Source organism: Pan troglodytes, chromosome 9 (assembly GCF_028858775.2).
Source record: "Pan troglodytes isolate AG18354 chromosome 9, NHGRI_mPanTro3-v2.0_pri, whole genome shotgun sequence".
In the NCBI taxonomy this organism is placed as follows: domain Eukaryota; kingdom Metazoa; phylum Chordata; class Mammalia; order Primates; family Hominidae; genus Pan; species Pan troglodytes.
This window is the reverse complement of record NC_072407.2, coordinates 97,070,381-97,096,107: the sequence shown is the minus strand read 5'-3', so window position 1 is coordinate 97,096,107 and position 25,727 is coordinate 97,070,381. Positions and strand designations below refer to the sequence as shown.

At 36.0% G+C, this 25,727-nt stretch overlaps 2 protein-coding genes across 4 annotated transcripts in view; one reads left to right on the top strand and one right to left on the bottom strand.

Annotated features, from left to right (window-relative positions):
- The window catches only part of KDM4D (lysine demethylase 4D), a 25,984-nt gene extending 10,592 nt beyond the window's left edge, over positions 1–15,392 (bottom strand). The window contains exons 1-2 of the mRNA XM_522154.7: positions 14,919–15,392; positions 13,241–13,335 (exon numbers count right to left, since the gene is read on the bottom strand). The gene's annotated coding sequence lies outside the window, so the exon portion shown is untranslated. The remainder of the gene's footprint in view (positions 1–13,240; positions 13,336–14,918) is intronic.
- CWC15 (CWC15 spliceosome associated protein homolog) lies at positions 15,364–25,727 on the top strand. Of its 3 annotated transcripts, none has more exons than XM_001144223.7 (7): positions 15,364–15,489; positions 16,798–16,936; positions 17,504–17,616; positions 17,922–18,010; positions 18,896–19,003; positions 22,589–22,707; positions 25,558–25,727. In XM_001144223.7, exons 2-7 carry the CDS (start codon positions 16,806–16,808, stop codon positions 25,685–25,687), a joined length of 690 nt encoding a protein of 229 aa, XP_001144223.1. In that variant the 5' UTR covers positions 15,364–15,489; positions 16,798–16,805; the 3' UTR covers positions 25,688–25,727. The 3 variants fall into 3 exon arrangements, with proteins under 3 accessions (XP_001144223.1, XP_009422292.1, XP_054518615.1); XM_009424017.5 differs by lacking the exon at positions 15,364–15,489 and adding an exon at positions 15,589–15,714; XM_054662640.2 differs by lacking the exon at positions 15,364–15,489 and adding an exon at positions 16,002–16,105.

The following is a 25,727-nucleotide window of genomic DNA, read 5'->3' as shown; positions in this document are numbered from 1 at the left end:
GTTGTTGCATGACGTGCATCTTGAGGTTTCTAGTCATTGTAATCCTGGGGGTTCCCTTTCCCTCTCTATTATGTTAGATCCTGATTCCCCCCATCTCAAGTCTCCTTCCTGGTTTACTCCCTTGTGTTGGTAAAGCATGTCTACCAGAAGCATCCTTAGAAGCTTCATTAGAGATTATTAAGTAGCTCACAGAATCTTCAGCAGGACCAGAGACTAGGGATTGGAGCCTGTGTATCCAGGAACAATATCCAGATTACCCAACAAACAATAGTTAGATATTCCTATACATCCTCTGGTCAAAGACACCAAAGACTCTGGGCAAGGGACATTTCCAATTAGAGTCTAAGCTACTGCTGCCTCTGAAAGGTCACTGTCTCTCACTACCCTTCTCCAGGAACAGATCCTTCATGAAATCTACTTCCTCATATTTCTTTACATTATAGTCCTCCATGGGAATGTCTGATTGGAAGAGTCTAGGTCATATCTCTATGTCTTCACTGCAATAGGTGCTGGATAATTGAGTTCCGGCTTTGACCTTGATGAGGCAGGGGTCATAAAGTTGGAGGTTTACCGAAAAATAAAAAGGGAATTTTAAAGTTATTTGATGGCCACAAATATCACAACTCTCTCCCAAAGTATGCATGTCTGAGTCTGAAAATGTCTTTGTTCTATCCTCATGCTTTTCTTTCAGGATTTTCAAGACATTGTTCTGCTGAATTCTACCTTCCAAAAATCCAAAACCTGTTTTCTGTTCCTTTTTGTAATCTGTCTTTACTCTCTAAACAGTATTAGCATATTCTTCTGTTCCTTGTTTTCTGAGATTTCATTAAGATATAATTGGTAAGTCTTCTTTGTCAATCATTGTGCTAGAATTTTCAATATAGAAACTCATGTTGTTCCTTGCTGTGAAATTGCCTCACATTATTCCTTTGGCATTCCTTTCTATATTTTCAGTTTTCTCCTTCTCTGGAAATACCATTAGACAGCAAATACTGTTAGACAGCAACCTCTTGATTGATCCTCTAATTTTCTTTACTCTCCATTTCCTAATGCTTTTTCTTTTGTTACTATTTTCCACACCTTCTGGCAATTATTTTTAATTTCCAGGAATTTTTTTTGTTCTCTGAATATTCCTTTCATCATGTATTTCTGAAATTTTCCATGGCTGCAGATTTTCTCTTCTCTAAGTATTATAAGAATTTTTAAGTTTTATTTGCTCTCTACATTGTGTCTGTTTCCTCTGAGTTTGCCCTTCCACAATGTCTTTGTTTCTGTCTTTCATGTTAAACGTTTTCCTCGTATGTCTAGTTATTCTTGGCTTGTATTTGAGTCAGGCACTGAAGAGTTGCGTTTGCTATGTATGACTGGTAGGCATCACTGAGAGTGCTCCTACAGGAACCTATTCATTTCCTTTGAAGATGGGGGCACCTGTCAGTAGTTGAAGATAAGACTATAATGAAAAGACTCTACATTTATATGTTTATCTCCTTTGATATTGGGGCCCAAATTTGTGGTGTCCGAGTTTTTGTTTTGAGAAACAAAAACCTGCATTCCAACCAGCCAGAACTGAAACCTTAATATTTTATCAAATTTGCTTCAAGTAGTTTTTAAACAACTTTATTGAGATATAATTTACACAACACAAAATTCATCAATTTTAAGTGTACACTTCAATGATTTTTCGTATATTTACAACGCTGTGTGACCATCACCAAAACCTAATTTTAGAATACTTCTATCACTTCAAAATCAAACCTTGTTCCATTTGCATTCACAGTTCATTTCCACCCCCAACTCCAGGCAACCACTAATCTACCTTCTATCTCTATAGATTTGCCCACTCTGGACATTTAATATAAATGGAATAATAAAATAGGTAATATTTTGTGTCCAGCTTCTTTTACTCCACGTTTTTGAGGTTCAACCATGTTGTAGTATATATCAGTATTCTATTTCTTATGACCAAATCATAATCTATGGTATGGATATACTGCATTTTACTTATCCATTCATCATTTGATGGACAATTGGGTTGTTTTCATTTTGAGACTATTACGAATAATACTGTTATGAACATTCATGTACAAGTTTATGTGTGAACGTGTTTTTATTTATCTTGGGTAGATACGTAGGAGTATAATTGCTGAGCCATGTGATAACTCCATGTTTAACGTTTTAAGAAATTGCTACACAGTTTTTCAAAGTAAATGTAACATTTATAACCAGCAATATATGAGGGTTCCAATTTCTCAACATCCACATCAATACTTGTTATTGTCTTTTTCATTACAGCAATTCTAGCAGGTAAAAAGTCATAATTTTTGTGGTTTTTAATTTTTTGTTTTTTAAGACAGGGTCTCACTCTGTTGCCCAGGTTGGAGTGCAGTGGCATGATCACAGCTTACTGCAGCCTCGACCTTCCAGGCTCAGGTAATCCCCCTGCCTCAGCCTCCCAAGTAGCTGGAACTAACAGGTGCACATCACCATGCCTGGCTAATTTTTTTTTTTAATTTTTGGTAGAGACAGGGTCTCACTACGTTGCCCAGGCTGGTCTTGAACTTCTGGGCTCAAGCAATCCTCTCACCTTGGCCTCCCAAAGTGTTGGGATTACAGGTGCGAGCCACCAAGGCTGGCCTCATTGTGATTTTCATTTGCCTTTCCTTAATGACTCATGATATTGCACATCTTTTCATAAGCTTATTGGCCATTCATATATATATTTGGAGAAATTTCTATTCAAATCCTTTGCTTATTCTTTGTTTTCTTATTACTGTGTTGCAAGAGTTCATTATGTGTTCTGGTTACAAGTCCTTTACTGGATATATGATTTGAAAATGTGGTCTCCAGGTCTGCAGGTGTTCTTTTCACTTTCTTGACTATGTCTTTCGAAGTGCACAAGAATTGAATTTTGATGAAGCCCGTCTTATCAATTTTTGTTGTTGCTTGTGCTTTTGGCTTTGTGTCTAAGAAGTTATTGCCCAGCTCAATGTCACAAAGATTTTTCCTGTTTTCTTCTAGGTGTTTTATAGTTTTAGCTCACATTCAGGCTCACAATCAATCTTAATTTTTGTGTATGCTGTGAGGTAGGAATCCAAGTTCATTCTTTTGTATGTGGATATCGAGTTGTTCCAGCACCATTTGTTTTCTTTCTCCATTGACTGTCTTGAAACTTTTGTTGAAAATCAGTTAACCATAAACCTAAGGGTTTATTTTGGACTTTCAATTCTATTCCATTGAACCATGTTTATCCTTATAGCAATTAGCAATGTCTATTAGAGCTTTTCTAAGTGTGAGCCCTCCAAAGTCTTTTCTTTTTTTTCAAGATTATTTTGGCTATACTGGTTCCTTCATATTTCTATATGAATTTTAGGACCGATTTTTAATTTCTGGGGGAAAAAAGCCAGTAGGAATGATGGTAGGATTGCATCAATCTGGAGATCAATTTGTAGAGCATTACCATCTTAATAATATTAAGTTTTCTGATCCATTGACATGGAATGTCTTTCCATTTAGCTTAACAATATTTTCTAGTCCCCAGTATATGTCTTGCACTTCTTTTGTTAAATTTATTCCTAAGCATTTTGATCTTTTTGACACTATTGTGAATGGAACTGTTTTCTAAATTTCGTTTTCACATTGTTCACTACTAATGCACAGAAATCAATTTATGTATATTGATCTTGTATCCTGCAACCTTGCTGGACTTCGTTTTTAGTTTTAGTGGTTTTTAGCAAGCTACCTAGGACTTTCTATATATAAGATCATGCAATCTGTCAATAAAGATAGTTTTAGTTCTTCCTTTTCAGTCTGAATGTCTTCTTTCTCATGCCTAATTACCCTGGCAGTGTAATGCTGCATAAAGTAGTAAAAACAGATATCCATTAAAAATCTTGCTCCTGCTACAAGTATTTTTAAGTAGAAATAAATAAATATTTCAGATGAAATGGGATTCCTTCTCTGATCTGAATCTTAAATCCTGTTCTCTCTCCCCCTGCCTATAAGCAACTACAGTCATGAATAGGCTACACTGTCCATGTTTGGGTGTCCATCAATAATACTGTTTTGTGTATCTGCTATTTTTTTTTTGAGATGGAGTCTTGCTGTGTTGCCCAGGCTGGAGTGCAATGGCACGATCTCGGATCACTGCAACCTCCACCTCCCGGGTTCAAGTGATTCTCCTGCCTCAGCCTCCCAAGTAGCTGGGATTACAGGTGCCTGCCACCAAGCCTGGCTAATTTTTTTTTTTTTTTTTTTTTTTTTTTTTTTTTTTTTTTTTTTTTTAGTAGAGATGGGGTTTCACCATGTTGGTTAGGGTGGTCTCGAACTCCTGACCTCAGGTGATCTGCCCGCCTCGGCTTCCCAAAGTGCTGGGATGAGAGGTGTGAGCCACCATGCCTGGCCTGCTATTTTTATTTCATATAAATAATTTTAGGCTAAATATGCCCATTTTCTACAATTTTTATTTTTATTCATTTATTATGAGAAAGGGACTGGTTCTGTTGCCCAGGGTGGACTGCAGTGGTGCAGTCTTGGCTCACTGCAGCCTCCCTCTCCAAGGCTCAAGCCATCCTCCCACCTCAGCCTCTTAAGTAGTTTGGACCACAGGCACAGGCTACCATGCCCAGTTAATTTTTCTATTTTTTGTAGAGACAGGGATTTGCCATGTTGCCCAGGCTGGTCTCAAACTCCTGAGCTCAAGCAATCTGCCAGCTTCAGACTCCCAAAGTGCTGGGGTTACAGGCATGAGCCACCGTGCCTGGCCTCATTTTCTGCAATTTTTAAATTCAACATTAACAGTTTCAAGATATATTCATATATACATACACGCACATATGCATAGGTACACATATGTATATATACATACATACACATACATACACTATATATGGTCTGTTATAAAAATATATTTTATTATTGCACTTTCCTATTGGTGGGTATTTACATTACTTCCAGTGTTTCCTATTACTTTCAGTGTTGTGTGTGTTCTCTTTCTTATATGTGACAATTTATCTAGGGTAGATACTTTGAATTATCATTTCTAAATGATAAAGAAACAACATTTTAATTTTACTAGGCAATGTCAAATTGCTCTACCTAGTGGCTATCCTAATAAACCTATGTACTAATAGGAGTTTCTGTTTCTCCACACCTCCAGGTGCATTTGATAATGTCAACTTTTCAGTTGTTGGCAATTTGGTAAAATGATTTATCTCCTTTTATTTTATTATTGTAGTTGTTGTTGTTGTTATTGTGTGACTTGTTTACTGGTGAAGTCAAGTAATTTTTCACTGATTTATTTCTTTTGTGGGTTTCGGTTTTCTGAATTACCAGTTATACCTTTTGCCGATTTTTTCAGTTAAATTGCTTTCTTTTTCTAGTGATTTTTAAAAGTTCTTTAAATGTTTGGGATAATTTTATGTCTATTGTATTGTTGCAAATAACTTATCTCAGCACACCACCTCCATTTACTGTTTATGTTTTTTTGATATTTGAAAAAATTAAATGTAGTCAAATTTATTGATCTTTTCCATTATGATTTGTGCCTTTGTGTACTATTTAAGTAATCCATGTATTCTTTGGGGGTCAAAAAGATCATATTTTCTTGTCATTGTTTTCTTTGCTTTTCACTTTTATTTGTTTTGCCTATTTAGAATACTGTGTTGTTATTGTAAGAAACAGAACTTTTTTTTTTTTAAGAAATCCAGTTGTTTGCCACCATTTTCCCCATTCAGTTGGAATCCTTTTCTCACATATGCTAAGTTACAATGTAAGGATAGATGTCTTTCTAAACTCTTCATCTGGTCCATTTATTTATTTGTACATTTCTATGCCAATGTTAGATTGTTTTAATTACTAAAGCTTTATACTTAGGATAATTGGTAAGGCAAGTCTCCATGTACTTATTCAACTTTTTTCAAAATTATCTTGGGTATATTTATAGAGTAAAATTTCAGTATTCATTTTAGAATAAATCTGTCAGGTTCTGTCAAATACTGTTAATTTAAATTGGGAATGCATTGAAATTAAAGGAAAATTAGAGGTGTATTTTCATAGCTCCTGCATTGATCATTCCCACCAATTAACTGGTATATTTATACATTTATTCAGATCTTGTTGCATGTATATCAATGAAGCTTCAGATTTGCATCAAAAAGATAATGAATCTGTTTTCTTAGATAAAACCTTAGGAACTTTATAATTTTTTGAGTGTACTGTACATGGAAATTTTTTTCTATTAAGTTTTCTTATTATTTATTGATCTTACATCCCTTTTCAAACCTTGTACCTCTTATTTCCTATTAGTACTATTAGCTTGGCCATTAATTCTAGAATTTTCCACGTAGATAATATTTTCTAGGAAAAAAATCATAAAAATTAAATCTCTTCTTTTTTTAATAGTCATGTCTCTTTTTTTTTTTTTTTAGAAATAGGGAAGTCTTAAGTAACTAGATATGATCTCTAGCAAAATGCTGAATGTTGACTGAGTTGGTAGAAATTCTATACTCATCTAAGATTTTAATAAGAGTGGCTCTAAACTTTGACATTAATTATATCCTATCATTTACCATCTAAGCTGAGACACTTTTGAGAATAACAGAGACCCAAGGATGACAGGCATAAATCTGGACCCTACTGATCAAGCAGTTAAAAAGCAATAGTCATATAAAATTCAGTTCTGCCGAGCTGCAGAATATATATTTTTCCAAGTTCTATAAAAAATTTACAAAATTAACCATAACTGTGGCCATAAAACAAGCTTTAACAAATGTCAAATGGTTGAGAACAGTCAGAATATGTTATTTGACCACAAACAATGAAGTTAGTAATATCAAAATGATAACTAAAAAATTCCCAAAAATTTATAAAATAAAAAGTATATTTCTAAATAAATTTTTAATGAGAAAATAAAAAATGGAAATTAGAAAATATTTTGAACTAAATGAAAATACTACATTTCAAATCTTGTAGGATGCAGGTAAATAGCATTAAAAGGGAAATTTATAAATTTAAATAAATATTTAAGAAAAGGAAAAAGGTTAAAAAAACTAAATGAGCTAAGCACCCATCTGAGGAAGTCAGAAAAAAGTAACAGCAAAGAAAGAAAAAGAAGAGAAATAATAAGAGACCAGAAACTGATGAAATAAAAAGCCAATATAAAATATGATGAACAAAACCAAAAGTTGGGCTTTTTTTAAAAAGTCTAATAAAATTTAAAAGACTGGTGAAAATGAGGAAGAACAAAAATAGAAGGCACAGATAACCAATATCAACAAAGATAAAGAAGTCATCACTACAGATGCTGCAGACATAAAAGAGACAACAAAGAAGTATGAACAACTTTATGCCAATACAGTTTAACATTTCAATGAAGTAAATACATTTTTAGAAAAATATAACAGTGATACTGACAAAAGAATAAACAGAACAATAAATATATCCATAACCCTCAAGGACACTGAAGCAGTAGGTAAAACTCTTCCCAGAAAATATACTCGAGGCCCAGATGGCTACACCAAGAAATTTTAGTCAACATTCAAGAAAGATATTCCAATCTTAGATAAATTTTCTCAGAGAATAGAAAAAGAAAGAATACTTCCCAATTCATTTTATGGTACAAATCCCCAACAAGGATACTATGAGAAAAGAAAATAGGTCAATCTCGCTTATGAACATAGATGAAAAAATCCTAACTGAAATCTGAGCAAATTGATTCCAGCAATATATACATCATGACCTAGATGGGTTTATTCCAGTAATGAAAGGATGAAACTTTAAAAAATAATAGTGTAATAGCACATATTAACAAACTAAAGAGAATCTCATTAGATGCAGAGAAAGTATTTGATAAAATTCATCAATTCATCATTCTTTCAGCAAATTAAAAATAGTAGGCAAAAATCTTAATAAAGTGCATCTATCCAAACCTTCAGCCAAATCATACTTAATAATGAAAGTTATACGTTTTCCCTTGCAGATCAGGAAAAAGACAAGGATGCTTGCTATCAGCATTTTTATTCAACATTATCTTGGAAGTCCTAACCAACATAAGAAGGCAAGGAAAAAAGAAGGAAAACAGAAAAGGAAGAAACAAAGCTGTCACTATTGGCAGATGACATGATTGTACATGTGACAAAATCTGAAAGATCTCTGAATAGACCCTTTGAATTAATAAGAGAGCTTAGCAAGTTCTCTGAATTTAAAATAGCTACATATAAAAATCAATGATATTTCTACACACCAGCAACAATGAGACAACCAAAATTTAAGGAAGACGCCATTTATAATAACATTAAGCATTAAGTAACAAGACTAATGCTAACAAAAATTTGCAAAATTTCTATGAAGACAACAATATGAATGTACTTAGAGAAGCATATTAATATAAACTAAAGACATCCTAAACAAATGGAAAAATATAACCTGTTAATAGATTTGAAGACTTAGTATTGTAAAAATGTCATTACATTTTTAAGAATGTTTTCTTAATCTGTAAATTAAATGTTATCACAATTAAAATTCCAAAAGTATTTTTGTGGAACTTGACAATTGGCTCCTGAATTTTATAGTAAAGTCCAAAGGGCCAAGAATAGCAAAGCCACTCTTATAAAAGTGGGACAAGGTAAGAATATCTGCTCCATTGGATTTCAAGGCCCCTTCTCCAGCATGCCACGCACAAAAATGAATTTCATGTGCAGCTATGAAACCTTTAGAAGATAATACCTGAGAATATCATTATGACTTCCCAAGTAGGGACATTCATAATCAAGAAATACCATGCATTAAACAAAAAGGAAAAGAATGATAATTGAACCACTCTAAAATTAAAGATTGTTGTATATCAAAATACACCAAAAAGAGAAGCAGAGAAGTGGCGAATTGTATATGCAGCACAAATAAGTGACAGAGAACTATGCCTAAACTTAAGAAATCATAGAAATCCATAAAGAAAAGATGATTCAATAGAAAGATTTAAACAGATACCTCACAGAAGAAGAAATCCAAATGGACAATTAACATGTGAATTAATAATCAGGGAAATGCAAACTGAGACCTCAATGATATATCACTATATACCCACCAAATGAGCTAAAATTGAAAAGCCGGACAATCAAGTGTGGTGAGATTATAGAACAAGAACTCTCATCTCCTGTTGATGAAATATATATATGAAAAATGCACACACATGCACCTTTGCACATTTACAAAAATGTTCATTGTGGCATTATTTGCAATTATCACTACAATGAAAAGATAATTACTAGAATTAACAAGTTATGGTGTGTATTTTTATACAATGAAACCCTAAATAGTATATCAGAGCTACAGATAGCATACATTAAGTGGGAGGAATAAAGCAAAAACATAAAGGAATACATATTCATTTACATAAACATTTTGAATGTTTATATAAAATTTAAAAATTGGCAAGACTATTATCATTTAGAAATGCACACATTGGGCCAGGTGCGCTGGCTCACACCTGTAATCCCAGCACTTTGGAAGGCCGAGGCAGGTGTATCACTTGAGGTCAGGAGTTCGAGGCCAGCCTGGCCAACATGGTGAAACTCCATCTCTACTAAAAATACAAAAATTAGCCAGGCATGGTGGCACGCACCTGTAATCCTAGCTACTCGGGAGGCTGAGGCAGGAGAATCCATTGAGCCTGAGAGAAGGAGGTTGCAGTGAGCTAAGATTGTGCCACTGCAGTCCAGCCTGGGTGACAGAGTGAGACTCTGTCTCAAAAAAATAAATAAATAAATAAAAAAGGAAATGCATACATTGGCATTTGTTGAAATTTTGGGGGGGCTTTATACTTGATTACTTTTTGTAAATATTCAATGTTTATTGAAAAGAATATATATTCTGCTCTGATTACAGTGAACTTTTTACATGCACATAGAAATACAATAAGCATACATATATAATGCACACATATATGTACACACATATAACTTATATAGTAGATCAATGTTGTTGTTTGCTTGATCTGCTCGTCTGAGAGAAATTTATCTTAAAAAAATTCCCACCATGATTTTAGATTTGTCACTTTTTCTTACTTTTGCTTCATATTTTCTCAAGTTATGTCATTAGCTGCATACATGTCCGATAGTAATTTTCCTAGTGGATTTTTCTTCGTAATGTAATACATGCACTTCTTTGTCCCTATTAATGTTATTCAACCTAAGAATACTTTTGCTAACTAACATTGCTACATCAAGGTTTTTAAATTAGAATTTGCCTGGCATGTCTTTTTCTATCTCTATTTTCTACATTTTAGTTTTTTAGTTTTAACTATTTTTAATATGTTTGATTTTAATTGTCTTCGCAGTAGTACACTGGTCAGCTGGTGAGGTATTTATGTGATTAGATTAGATGAGAGGTGAGTAACTTATGACATTATCCAGTAACCCAGCCTGGACCATCAGCAAATGATATTTCATTTGGAGGCTGTCTCCAGGAAATAATCTCTCTAAGCCCTAGAATGTCTTCATTTAAAATCAAGATTTTGTTGGTAGAGGGCTAGACACTTTATTTTTATATTCTCACTTGTCAAAACATCAAAGAAAGCACTAGTTTTTTATATTAGAAAATGTGTCATTTTCAGGTTAAAAATTTGAAGTAGATTTCATTATTTATGTTACTTTATTTTAAAATGTAATTTCTGAGGTGGGCATTTTTTTTTTCATATTCCTATTTAAAAGCCACAAAGAAACATTTTTAAGCGAAATGTTCACATTTTGTGGGCCAATAACTTGGTAAATGAGAGTTTAGTAGAATTGGAGACAGTGATTCAACTGGAAGAGATGAAGAGAGTTGGATTAGAGTTGTGATTGGATTAGGGCTGATTTAATTAGGATTTTGATGGTACATATAAAGCCTGATCTCATATGATTTTTTTCATTTAGAGATTCTCTCCCGAAAGAAAGTCATATTTCTGGGTCTTATCATATCTTCATTTGAAATCGGGATTTCAGACTAATACAATGTAAGTTACTTTTTTCCTTTAAAATATAAAATAGATTAAGGCAATAACTTTTTACAACAGAACACAATTTTTTCCTCTTAAAACTAATTCATTCTTTCATTCGTCCATTCATTCTTTCTTTTATTCACTCATATGGAAACTGTTTATTGGGTAGCTATTGGTGCCAGGCATTGTTTTAATGCTTGGCCTATATTACTGAGCAAAACAAAGATCCCTGCCCTTTTAGAACTTATATTCTACATGGGAGAAGTAGAGAAAGAGACAATAAATGTAACATAACTAAATTATATAGGGTCATGGAAGATGATAAATGCCATGTCATTATATATAATATAATTTTAAAAGATAAAAAGAAGAAAGCAGGGGAAGGGAGATACGGAGTACAGAATGTTAGGGGACAGAGAGGGAGAACAGTTGCAATTTTAAGTAGAGATGCCCAAGGTTCATTGGCCTCCATTTGAACAAAGACTTGAGTAAGACAGGAAAGAATAGCCTTGGCAGAGAAAATAGCTAGTGTGAGGGCCCTAAAGCAGGAGCAGCTGTGTGCGTGTCCAAGCAACAATAGGAAGGAGGTAGCCATGAAAAGCATGAGCAAGTGATGAGGTCAAAGAGGTAGGGGAAAGGGTAGACCATAGAAAACTTTGGAAACCATTGTGAACACCTTGGCTTTTACTGTGAGGGTAATGGGGGACCAATGCCCCCCGCTGTCTGACTGGATCCCCTTTTCTCTCAATCCCATCCAACTATGTTATTAATTTTTTTAATTGTTGCCAATCGGATGCTGTAATGTGATAATCCATTTTTAGTTTACTTTCATTTTCCTCATTAGAAGGTTGAGTGTCTTTCATGTTTATTGACTTGTCTATTTGAAATTGCTTTTTCTGAATGGCCTGCTTATATCTTTTGTCCAATTTTTAATTGGGTAATTTGTGATTTTTATATTATGTGTATCACTAGCAGTAGCAGTAATCCTTTATATGTTATAGGCATTACAAAATTTATTTGCGAATCTAGAATTTATTGACTTGTTTTTGGCATCTACTGCTATAAAATTAATTGTTGGATAAATGAATTTTTAAAAGTATTTCTTTTAAAGCTCTTAAGGTGTTCTGCTTTGATTGAAAGGTCTTTCCAAATTCTAGGTTCTATAAATAGTTTCTTAAATTTTCTTCTTAGGTTTTTATGGTTTCTATTTTCCCTTTTAGGTGTTGATTTTGTTTAAGCTTTAAACTGGAATTCCTATGCTACTCCTGCCATAAAAATAGTAAGTTTTGCAATCAAGGGCCAAACTACATCCCTTTCACATTTAATTAAATGCTACCTTTGGCATACTAAAATGAAAGAGCCTTTTTTAAGGTTAAGATATACTATACCATGTCCAAAAGCTGATAAAAATGATCTGAAAGGGATGGCCTCATAGATCATAAGAAAGAGAAAATATATAGCAAAATGCCAGCCACTAAGAAACCTGGAGGAATTAGGACCCAGAGCACAAGGGAGAGTGTGGGTCACCTCATCTCCAGTAATACATGGGAATCTGAGGATACAGGAATAGCCAAAGGCAGCTCGATAGATCTGCGGAAAAAAGGAGATGAGAAGTCCTTGTTTAAGAGCTTCTGTTTTCTCAGAGAACTGAGAAGATCTACTGCCAGGAAAGAGAATGCAGAGGGAAAAGGAGGTGAAAGAGGCATGTAGACTTGAAGAAAGGGGAATGTGGGAAATTATATTATTGCAGAGGGGGAAAATAAACAATTAGGAGAGCATAAGAGGACTGGCAGGCAGAATTAAGGGCCAAACTAGATTTTGTGGTAACAGGTTTAACATAAGAATTCTTGGGAGGTTATATGATTTTTGCCAGCTAGGTTAACTGATCAGATGAATTTCAAGATTTTAGTAAACTTAAGTTTCTTTTTCTTAATACTTTCAAACCATTTAAGTCAAAAGCTTTAGTTTCATTTTCTTATTAGCACTTTCGTTTAAGTCAAAAGCTTTTAATTTTGTGGATTGACTATATTGTATATTGGTGTTAATGAAATTATAGGGTGGCTATTTATCACCACTGGCAACCAAAAGATTAGGTTAGTGGGCTGGGAGTTAAATCAACGAAGTGATTCACTCCGGGCTAATGAGGACAGTTGGAACATAAAAACTGTGGGTATCTCCTATAATTGTGTTACCATCTTGCCATTGTTATGTCATTCCTCTACTTCATAGTGCATCATTCATTCATTCATTCATTCAACAAATACTTACTCAGCACCTATTATGTGCCAGGCACTGTTCTATATGCAGAGGATACACCCAGTGAACAAGAGAGACAAGGTTCCTGCTTTCCTGGAACTTATGTTCTAATATAGGAAGATAGACAATAATAATAAAAATAATATTAATAATAATAATAGCTAACATTTATTTAGCAAGTACTATTTGCTGAGACAGTTCTAAGCACTTTACAAGTATTAATTCACTTAATCCTTAGAGTAGTATTACAAGTTAGGGACTAGAATTACGCCCATTTTACACGTGAGGAAACTGAAAGCACAGAAAGGGAAAATGACTTGCCTAAGGTTATAGAGCTAGGAAAGGGCAGAACTGGAATTTAGAACAAAAATGGGCAGGCTGAAGATCCTTTTCTCTTAATGACCTTCGCATGCTGTCTCCTGAGAGACATGGAAATAAAAAATGAATAGAATAGACTCTGGTAATGTTTAGTGGTATGAAAAATGAAACAGGGTGATGTGATGGTGTACAAACACAAGTGTTGGAGGGGTGGGGGGTAGGAAAACCTCACTGTGATACCTGAGACATGAAGGATGGTGATACAGTTATCTTGGGGCACAGGCAATAGAGAAAAGCCAGTGCAAAGGCCCTAAAATAGAAGGAATCTTGCCCTGTTTTGTAAAACAGAAATGCCCACTTGGCTATGTCTAGAGCTTAGTGCGTAAGCGAGTGACTGATTGGAAGTGAAGTCTGGAAGGTAGGCAGGAGCCAGACTCCGTGGGGTCTCAGGTCACATTAAGAAATGTGATTTTTATTCTAAGTGCAGTGAAATTGTACACAGGATAGTAACACCATTTTATTAATTTTAAAAGATCACTCTCTTGGCTATATGCAACACTGACTGTAGGATAAAAGATGACGCAGGAAGATATAATAGGAAGCAATTACAATCCAGGTAGGAGATGGTGTTGGCAAAGGCAAGGGTAGTGGCAGTAGAATAAAATTTCGGGTGAGTTTTAAAAGTAGAATTGTTAAGACCTGTAAATGAACCGTATGTGAAGAGTGAATGAAAAGGAATTTAAGTAGGCACTCCGGGATTTTGGTTTGAGTAACTAGCGTGATGATCGCGTCTTTTAGTGAGACGTGTTAAGACTGGAGGAGGGATACCTTCGGTAAGAAAAATCAGGATTTTCATCTTGAACTCTATGACTGAAAGGGCTTTTTCTGCTTTTCTTTCTTCATTAAAAAGTTGCAAAGAATTTAGGGGTAAGAAAGCATTTAAATATTCAATTTTGTGAGTTCCTTACATTTTAAACTAAGTTGGGGAAGTTGAATTTTCATTTGTTTAACAAATATTAATTGAGCAGCTACTATACGTCAAGGTCTATGTGATGAGATACCAAGATGAGCTAAACAACCAAGATCTCTATTCTCAGAATTTGTTTTTATGGAAGGGAGGAGAGACGACTGGTGGGTTTTTGGTTTTCGGGTTTTCTACTTTTCGTTGTCTTATTAAAACTTAACACTTAAGTAGCCATCTTAATAATTACATCTTGTGCTCCTGGTAGTTGGGCCCACCGTTGTAAACGCTCTCGTAAATACTGACATCTCCCCTCCCACTAAAACTAACGTTTTTTAAATAAGAAATTTTAGCAAACATTACGAATACAACCTTTGCTTTGAAGTGTTAATATTTTTGCAGGAATGGTACCTTTGTAAAGATCGTGGTTGCCCCGTACATATTTGTTCTTTCTTCATATCCAATTAAATGAAAACACTAGTTTTTCCGAAGCCCAACTCTCTAGGTTTGTTGGTTCTAGCTCAGGAGAAAGGATGGAAGCAGGAGTCGTTGGATTTAAACAGTTTGGTGTAATCCTTTTCCACGCTCTCTCCCGCTAGCCGGGGACGTGGTGTCGGCTACCCGGGGCTTTCCGTCCACGCAGTACCGGAATGAAGGAGTCTGGGAGGGGGTCGGGGACGGAAAAGACGGAAGAGACATTAAGTAATTGGTTCTTGAAGGTATAAAATGAGGTTTAGGGTCTACTCTAAGGCACTGAATTCAAACGCCCGCCCCCTGGGCCGCTTCGGCCCCGCCCCTTAGTGCCGTTACGCCGACTTCCACTTCGGCCACTGCGGATTGGTCGTTGCTTCCGCCCCCGAAGCGCTTGGATTTTGCTTCCGGGTCGTAGGCGCTAGCTCTGGGCGCAGAGGTTTCTGGGAGCCAAGAGTGGTAATGGCGTCCGTATGATCTTCGGAGCCTGCTGCATCGGACCTCGGCCAGTGTGAGCGGCAAGAGGATAGGAGATTATCTTTCTTATCGCGATGGGACGGGAAAGGGCAGTTGGGGTCGGAGTCGGCGGCAGAGTGCAGAGCGCGGGCGGTGGAGGCCCTGGAGCAGCGGGCTAGGGGCGGAACCGAGTGCCTGTCAGGCGCGTCTGGAGCTCTCGGGCCCGCCGAGGAGATCGCAGCGTAAAGGCAGCTCGCCTACTGCGTAAAGCGAACCCCAGGTCCTCCCTTCACTACCCTTCGCACCCCTGCAGTGCTGGGCACGGGTGAAGAGGCAGCGAGTTTCTGGTTATAGCCAAAGACTAGCTCACGGGAGGCCGGAGTGATAATTCCGTGGGTGTGTGGGAAGGGGCGGCGCCCCCAGCGCCAGATAACCCTGTTTTCTTCTTTGTAGACATGTCTCTACCCTTTTTGAAAGTTGAGAGAATTAGCACCGCCCCCCCCCACCCCAAAAAATCCTCCCAATTCGCCCACCCTCCCCACACACTTGCTTTTCCGACACTAACAGGGTTTTAGTGACTGCATCTGCTACACAGTATTCTTGTGACTGCTCCAAGCAGAAAGTAACTTGAGGAATGAGTCCCTGATTTTTGGCATCAGAATCCTCTGGGGGTGAGGTTCTTGTTTTTTTTGAACAGGCCTTAAATTATAACCCACAAACGATCTGATTTATAGTATGATGCCTGTTGTAGGAGAAAATTGGCTCAACAAACGGTTGTTTAAGAATTTTTTTCTGTGTAACTGTCATTGAAGTTTAACACACTTTTCTCTGGGACATTTAGTAACTTTGTCAGTGATATTTTTTGTTTGTTTTTAGCTTTTGTTTCTACTAGCCTATTTGCTATTGTGTGAAGTTTAGATAAAATGCAAACCTTACAGAGTCTGGTAGAGTAAGGTTGAGTTGGAAATTTTTAAAACTCAGTCATGGCAGTACTGTATTTTACTAGGGTTTTGACATGTCAAGTGTCATAATTCTTATAATCTATGAGGAATATCTCCATTCCACAGATGACAAAGTTAAGCCAGGTGACTTGCTCAAGCCCATATAGTCAGAAGGAGAATAGGGATGCAAACTCAGATCTTCATGACAGAATTTTTTGTACTAAGGCAAGCCTGAGAAGCCATATTCCTTGTACAGCCTAAGCCTCATAATTTGTTTTCTTGAAAACTTTTGTTTAAGAAGATTAAGCAGGTTTTGGGGAATGAGTTTTAGAACTTACTTTACCAGTATGGATATTGATTAATACTCTATAAAATGAGTGTTTGTAATGTTGGAAATAACTTGATTATATTTTTCTTCAAAGCATAAAAGATGACAACAGCAGCCAGGCCAACCTTTGAACCTGCAAGAGGTGGAAGGGGAAAAGGAGAAGGTGATTTGAGCCAACTTTCAAAGCAGTATTCAAGCAGAGACCTACCCTCTCATACAAAGATAAAATACAGGTAGTAAGACTTTCTTTTTTTATTGTTCACAAAACAAGACCAGATCTGTTAAATGGCGTGGTCATGATATAGTAGTATGTTTGAGTTATGTCACTTATCTATTTTCATAGGAATAGAATGCAATAGGATGTTTAACACTAAAATTCTGCTGTGATTTTAAAACGTGAAATTCCTACTAACCAGGAATTTTCATATGTAGATAGAACAATAAATAATAGAAATAATAATGCCTCAGAGAGATTATGCACTATGAGCACCAATCAGTATATTAAAAGTATTACTGTTAAGTTCTGAGTTGATATAATCCTAATAAAAATTAAAGACATTTTAATCACTGTAAAGCCTTATTATAGGAAAATATGTGATTGAATTTGGACTTCTTGAAATATTGGGAACATCACAAGAGTGGCTGTTAGTAACCTTCACATTAAATTATGATCTTGTCTACTTCCCTTTTTTCTGCTCGAAGGACAAAGTCTCATTCCTGAATTGTCTTCCATTACTACAGTCTCTGTGTGTGTGTGTGTGTTTAAGTAACATTTTTGCCCTGGTTTGTTTCTACTTTAGACAGACTACTCAGGATGCCCCTGAAGAGGTTCGTAACCGTGACTTCAGGAGAGAGTTGGAAGAAAGAGAGAGAGCTGCTGCAAGAGAGAAAAATAGGGATCGTCCAACCCGAGGTACCAACACTATCCAAGACATTTGTCTCATAAAATTATGTTGTTGATAGTTTTTCATTATGTAGCAATTGGAAAATGTTAACCATTTACTTTTACAGATTGATGTGAGCTGTACTACTTTCTTAGGTCATTAGAGATAATAACAACAAATATTTACCAAAGGCTTATTTGCCCAGGCGCTGTGGATGTGAGTTCACTGTGGATAATGCTTTTAATGTGGGCTCCTTGTGCCCACAGGTCCCTAAAACATTTTAAGAAATGAAGTATTTGTTTTACTAAGTTAAATGATTTTTGTTTCCCCCCAGAACATACAACCTCCTCTTCAGTGTCAAAAAAGCCACGGTTAGACCAGATTCCTGCCGCCAACCTTGATGCCGATGACCCTCTAACAGATGTATGTTTTGTTTCCTCCTTTCATCTCTAATAATTGATTTACCATGTTTTTCTAAAATACTTGTTATGTCTTTGCTTTAAGAAGTGACATATATTTATGTTTACTTACTGTTATTCAAATATAGCCCTGACCTCAGTGCTAAACTTTATAGTTGATTTTAAAACCAAAAGTATTATTTTGTGGGACTTTAAGAACAAGTTTGATCTCTAGAGAACCAAATATGGAAGGAATCTATAAAAGGATATGCTTTCCCCCAAAATAATGTCCTGTACTAAACTACTGCACTACTGCTGTGTTACACACCTCACCTCTCCAGGGCACTCTTCATACTGGGCTTCCTATAAACAGTGCCCTCTAGAGTTGTACCTGGAGGCCTTTCCATATTAGATATGTCCCCTTCTATAAGTGCAATACACTTAATGGTTCCCACTGTGCTTAGGGAGGGAAGTAATCTAAGCAGAAGGTTTTTAAGGATTAGCACATCAGTTAATGTTAAAATTCTGTGGGACCCTAGAGCCTATAATCAATTTGCAGTTTTCTACATACAGGACAGTGAAAAACCTGAGTGGCATCCAATGAGTAATATCTAACTATGTATACATATCAGCCGTTAATTCTAGAGTTAATTGATGGAGTTACTCATAATAGTTAAAACAGGAAACCTAATTTCAACTGAAATTTAATGATTATTCATTTGAAATTATTTTCTTCTGAGAATTTAGCACACTTTTTTGCACTTTTGAGTATCTTTGCTGCTAGCTTAAAGTTGTTTTGAGCTACATAAAATTGTTTTGACTTTCTTAGGGTGATACGTTGTACATATGTACTGTGTTTTGGTAGTGTGTATTTTCCCTCCAATCTTCTGGGCTCTCACTGTTCTTTTAGGAGGAAGATGAAGATTTTGAAGAAGAAAGTGATGATGATGATACTGCAGCTCTTCTTGCAGAACTGGAAAAAATTAAAAAAGAAAGAGCTGAAGAGCAGGCCAGGAAGGTAAAACCAAAGTGTTAAATATTTACATCTATCTTCTCACATACACTAAGGTAGAAATTTTTTTGAATATAAGTAATATCTTCTTATATTAGAAATCTCCCTTACCGTGTCTAAATATTATAGCACTTGTAGATCTATAAATGTGATTATTTTTATGACATCCTAGGTATCCTCGTTATGTAAGAAATTCTTTCCAAATAGTTCAGATGCACTGAGTAATATTCACAGGCTTGCTAGTCATTTACTTGTTTATTCATTTGTTCAACATTTAGTCGATATCTGTTAATTGACAGGAGAATCAAAGATGATCAAGATATAGTTGTGGTCTACAAAGATTATCTCTCTGCTTGTCTACTGCCTAGGTACTATTAAGGCAATCAGTCAGTAGATATTATATAACCTAGGTCAAGCTACCTAACTTCTCTGAGCCCCCACAGTCTCTCTGTTTACACAATATGAGGAAAAAATATAAAACTCAAAGATAGTTAAAATTCTGAATAAATTACCCAGAGTGATAATAAGAGGTGAAACTGAGGAGGCAAGTGCAAGTCAGAGCATTAGAGGTTTGCAAAACAATACTGAAGGAGTCTAGATTTTTTCTAAAGGACATGAAGAGCTGGTTGATTTCAGCAGGAGATTGATAAAATTGGATACGCATTTTAGAAAGATTACTCTGGCAAAATATGCAGGATGGATTGGAAAAAAAACTGAGTTAGGAGGCTGTTCCAGTAATCCTCCCAATTAAGAGACTCTTAGCTTGTATGATAGGAGTTGGAATTGAGGTAAGTAATTACATGCTGATAAAGCTGATTATCAAGGAGGTCAAAGTGGGAAGGGGAGCAGGAAAAAATAAAAAAGGAGGTTGAGTTGACAGATAGTGACTGATTGATTGTAGCAGCAGAGAGGACCCTCACTTTCTAGGTAAATGTTGGTGCCATCAATACAGGGAATGCAAAAGAATTGCCATATTTAGGCAGAGAGAAGAGGTAGTTGATGAGTTCTGTTTTGAACATGTTAAATTTGACACATTGTGAGACATTCAGGTAGGGTTGTCTGCCCCTGTTTTCAACCAGAGCAGCACAGCTTTTTCATAGATTTCTGTGTAAAATTTTATTTGAGGCAAGAATTGTTCTGTTTTTAAAAAAGAAAGTAAGAAAATATACTGCATGGTCAATACCAGGAATCTAGGGAAGTAGACTTCATGTGAATCAGGAGGACCAGGGAAGAATTCAGAAAACAGGTAGAATTTGGGATAGACTTTGAAGACTTAGAATTCAGATTGGAAGAAGAAAAGCATTTCAAAATACAATTCTCATCAAAGTTTTGTATAAGAGAGCATAATTCCTGTAATAGCTTATAGTTTTTACATCTAGTTTTTACAAGTCAAAGAATTATAAAAACATTCCCAGTCCCACTTGCATACCACTAGAGGGCAATTGTTCCAAATTTTTTTAGCTTGCCTAATAGTTCTGGACACATAGAGATGAGCAATTTAAATGCTTTTGGTTGACCTTGAGGGAGGATAAACATTTTAGACAGAAGGCCTTGCAGTTTTGTGAGTTTCATCTAATATCTGTATTAAAATGTGTTGATATTTCTTGCGGTTGAATGATAGTTTCTTTTATCCCTGTTTCCCTTTCTATTGGCTGGTTTTTGCCATGTTCCAAATTTAAGATTTTCAAACCATTTAGCCCTTGTCAGGGGTCAGCACCCTTTCTGTAAAGGGCCAGGTAGTAAATATTTTAGGCTGGCTGGTCATGGAGCCTCTATCACACCTACTCACCTCCACTGTTATAACATAAAAACACCCACAGAGTACATAAGTGAACAAGTGTGGCAATGTTCCAATAAAATATTTACAAAAACAGTTAGTTAGGATTTGACCTACATGCCATCTGATGAATAGCCTATATTATGAAACATAGTATGCCTGCTGTTTGAATATAGAAAGAGTTTATGCCTTTTTTCCCAGTGCTGTGTGTGGCAATCATTCAGTAACCCCAAAGGAAATAATATTCCAAACATAAAATGTCCATAACCTTTATATGTCATACACATTATAAGTTTGGATATATGGTATACTTAAGCTCCTATTTTTCTAGTATTTCAGAGAAATATCTTTTCCCTTTAAGCATCGGTATAATTTGTTACAAATAAATATATAGCTTTTAGAAAGCCACCTGTTCTGTGATGTATAGTTCCTGATTTAAGTTCTGACCAGTGACATAAAGGAATTTTCCTATTTCCTTACAAGTTAGATCTTCTCACCTCCCATTTTGATTTTTATTTTTCTTCATAAAAATGAAATTCATTGTTTACATTTGAATATTGAAATGAAGTATCAGTAACCTGTGTGAAAAATTAGATTATTAAAATAATAACTTTTTTAAATGACTTCCATACCATCTGTTTTTCCTTGATCTATTAAGTCATCAATTTCTGTTATCCCCAAAACACAGCAAAATGGGATTTATATTTGGCTTAAGATAACATGTTAACAGGTAGATCTAGAAGTGATAGCTAAGGATTTTAGACATTTTATATTCCACATTCTGAGAAGGAAACTCAGGGTGATTTGACTTTGAAGAAGTTGATGCTAAAATAAAAGTGAAGAAAGACAGTGTTGTAACTGATAAAGGATGGGAGGTATAAAAATAGAAACTGAGGCCGGGCACGGTGGCTCACGCCTGTAATCTCAGCACTTTGGGAGGCCGAGGTGAACGGATCACGAGGTCAGGAGTTCGAGACCAGCCTGGCCAACATGGTGAAATGACGTCTCTACTAAAAATACAAAAATTAGCCGGGCATGATGGCACGTGCCGGAGGCTGAGGCAGGAGAATCACTTGAACCTGGGAGGTGGAGGTTGCAGTGAGCTGAGATCATGCCATTGCACTCCAGCCTGGGCAACAGTGAGACTCCGTCTCAAAAAAAAAAAAAAAGAAAAACTCGATAAGTCAATAAAAACAAAACAGATCAACCTCAGGTAAATTAGTAGAAATTCATGTTAACTGGATATAATTTTGTACATGGTAGTTTGTCCTATTTTAGGAGTTACTTCTTCATTCATAACTTGTCACCAAACCTAGAGATGCAAGTTTACATTATTAGTAATTCAAAATAAGATTAAAATTAATCACAGTTAGGTATGACCCTTTAAAATGGAGGTAATAGTTTTGCTAAATGTATCTTTTTGATATTCAATATGTTCTTAAATTATTAGAATATGCTTATTGATATATGCTTAAAATTTAAAGCAATTAATTTGACATGTACTTCAAGAAAGAAAATAGATTTAAATATGGATCTGTAGCATTTCACAGTTGGAAGAGACTAATTACTGTATGATATCAACCATGAAATATTTATAATAAAAATGCTAAATTATTTTATTTTGATGAGGGAGACTTTTCTAGTATGCCTCGAAAACCAAAAAAAAAAAAAAAAAAAAAAAAAGCCTGCCTTGATGCTTTTGTTGCCATAAAATCCTAATGATCAGTTTTTTTTTTTTTTCAGTGAGCTAATATAAAAAAAATTGAACCCAGAGTTAAAATAAGTAAGTGTTAATCTTCCTTTGTCATTGACAGGAACAAGAACAAAAAGCTGAAGAAGAGAGGATTCGTATGGAAAACATTCTGAGCGGAAACCCTCTCCTTAATCTCACTGGCCCATCCCAGCCTCAGGCCAACTTCAAAGTTAAAAGAAGGTACTATACAGTAACGGAGTAATGGAGTGTGTGTGTGTGTGTGTGTGTGTGTGTGTGTGTGTGTGTGTATGTGTATACACACAGGCATGCAGATTATAAGTTGGATAGCAAGGTGCATTGTAAAAAGCTTCTAAAAGTCCACCGTCCATTCACTGATACTCTTCTCTGTTCAATTAGGAATAATGGAAGAAGCCAAATGAAAGAAAATAAACTTATTTTCAATAGATAGTTGCAATAACCAGCTGTGTACTAGATAATGATGTAAGCACTAGGGACAGAGTAATAAACTGAGGCCCTTACATTTTAGGTGCGCATATCAAGGGTCCTCAAGATGGCCTCTCACATTCAGACACTCACTAGAAGAACTCAGGGGACTTGGTGTATAGTTAATATGCTTGGCTAAGGTAATAAAGACACACAGCTAGATTATAAAGGGAAAAGACACACACAGAGAATAGAGGAATCCATGTGCAGGTTTCGCTATGCTGTGTCCCTTCCATGAGTGGTCACACAGCACATTGTTTCCCCCAGCAAGGACAGTGCAGCAACGTGTGCAGTGCTTCTGCCCAGGGAAGCCCATTAAAGATCCCGCGCCCAAGGTTTTTACTGGGAGTGGCTAGTCATTTACGCAGCTTTTGCTTAGCACATACCAAAGTCCGGACTCCTAAAAGGATAGTAGGTGTTCAGTGTAAACCACATTATTTGTAAATTATAGGCACAGTAACAGAAGATTTCTTAGATCCAAATTTTCAAATGCCACCCAGGGGCCAGCCTTGCAAGCAGGCATTTCTAAGGATTGTAGTACTAGGTCTGCTTTTTAAATTCTGTACAGTGTGTGTGTGTTTGGAGGGGTAAAAAAGGAGGGCTGAAAAGGGAGAAAATATAAGTTGTAAATACTGTAAATCCTTCAGATGGTGATATATAAAATAAAACAGAAAAGCTTACAGGAAATGCTGAGGGAGGAAGATTGGTTGTTATTTTATATGCATTCGTCAAGGAACCACAGTGCTTAATTTTTAAACCATATTCGTTATTTTTCACCACCTCTACTGCTGTTATCTGCCATCTGGAGTGATGCAGTACTGCTGAACGCTTTCCCCTCTGGAGTGATGCAGTACTGCTACCTGCCCTCCTCTCTGGAGTGATGCAGTACTGCTGAACGCTTTCCCCTCTGGAATGATGCATTACTGCTACCTGCCCTCCCCTTTGGAGTGATGCAGTACTGCTGAACGCTTTCCCCTCTGGAGTGATGCATTACTGCTACCTGCCCTCCCCTTTGGAGTGATGCAGTACTGCTGACCGCTTTCCCCTCTGGAGTGATGCAGTACTGCTGACTGCTCTCCCCTCTGGAGTGATGCAGTACTCCTGATACAGTTCGGGAATTAGTCCAAGCTGGAGATAGTAGATTTGGAAGTTATCGGCTCAGATAAACTTTTTAAAGCCATAAGACAGGATGAAGTCACCTAGGGAAGGGTATAGCTAGAGAGGAGAAGTCAGAACTGAGCTTGGTATGTTTAGAGGTTAGGTAGATTATTAGTTACCAGTACCTGTTCTAATCATCTAGCCAACCTCTAAACATTATACAAGTGCCTGATAAATATTGATTGAGTTAATTTTGAATGAAAAAGTCTAGGCTAACAAGGAGCAGCCAGTTGGGAAGGGAGGAGAACTGAAAGAAGTGAAACAAAGTGTTTCAGGAGGAGAGGAGTGATCATCGAGGACAAATACTAATGTCAGGAAAGAGCATTTTGGTGTTGGGAAGGAGGGACAAAAAGCCTGTTTGGAGTTGAGGAAAGACCGGATACAGAAAAAACTGTACTGATTATATACAAAAATAAAGCTATATAGTTTGTTCTTTTGCCTTTTTTGAATGTAAATGGAATTGGAGATAGAAACATGTCTTATATCCCAGTCATATTGATCTGCTCAGCTTGTTATGCTTCTGTGTACTGCATCAGTGATGACTTTACTGCACTGTTTTCCAAAGGTGCCCACATTTGTTGCTCATTGTGCACTTTCCCACATTTGTTCCCATGTGCAGTTTCTCCTGACATGTAAGCGCACGCACACATAAACACACACATTATATGGGCTTGTGTTTTATATATATTTGTGAGGGTATCAATATTATGTATATGGGCCTGTGTTTTATATGTTAGGTGATATTCTGAAATCATGCTTTTTATTTTCTATAACACATGTATTTTATAACTTATTTATGGGTGTTTTTTTTTCGTGCTTATACATTATGGAATCCAACCAGAGTTCTGCTCTGAGCTCTTCAGCTGGTACTTCTCCTTGGTTAATGTACATGTGGGCCATATCTGAGCCTTAATTATTATACCCCAATGATTCCTTCTCCTTTTGTTGGCCTATAATGTGAATATTACAGTAGATGATTACTAAACATTAACTGATAAAAGAGGAATATCTACAATCCTCAAAACCACATAATCTAAACTACATTAAATTGATTGGCTACTATCATGTACAGATGCCTACACTAATATTAGGGTAGACCTAGGTGCTGCTTCTTTCTATTAGACCTAAAAACATTAAATATTTATGCAATTAAAATCTATATATTTCTATTTTTTAACTCAAAAGTTTCTTTTACTGGAGAAATAATAAGAATGTTTTAATGTTCTAAGTAGGAATTGCCATTCTTGCTATAAGAAAGCAAGATTATATATTAAGGATGACATTATTCTTTTGAGTGTAATTGCTGCATCAGATGATACACATGTTGAGCATCTTTCTGTGTAACTGACTAAGCCTTGCAGTGCAGGTAGTATTCTTGTCTCCTGATACAAACATTTTCAGACGTTCTGTTTGCTTTTTCTTCCTCAGGTGGGATGATGACGTTGTCTTCAAGAACTGTGCAAAAGGTGTAGATGACCAGAAGAAAGACAAAAGATTTGTAAATGACACACTGCGATCTGAATTTCACAAAAAGTTCATGGAGAAATATATTAAATAGTACAGTTTTATGTGCTTAATTAAAGACTGTAAAACGTAAA

Coding starts and splice junctions, on each gene's coding strand:
- CWC15 (XM_001144223.7), top strand. CDS start 16,806: ATGACAACAGCAGCCAGGCCAACCTTTGAACCTGCAAGAGGTGGAAGG. Junction 17,617..17,921: donor TAGGGATCGTCCAACCCGAG/GTACCAACACTA, acceptor GTTTCCCCCCAG/AACATACAACCTCCTCTTCA. Junction 22,708..25,557: donor AACTTCAAAGTTAAAAGAAG/GTACTATACAGT, acceptor TTTCTTCCTCAG/GTGGGATGATGACGTTGTCT.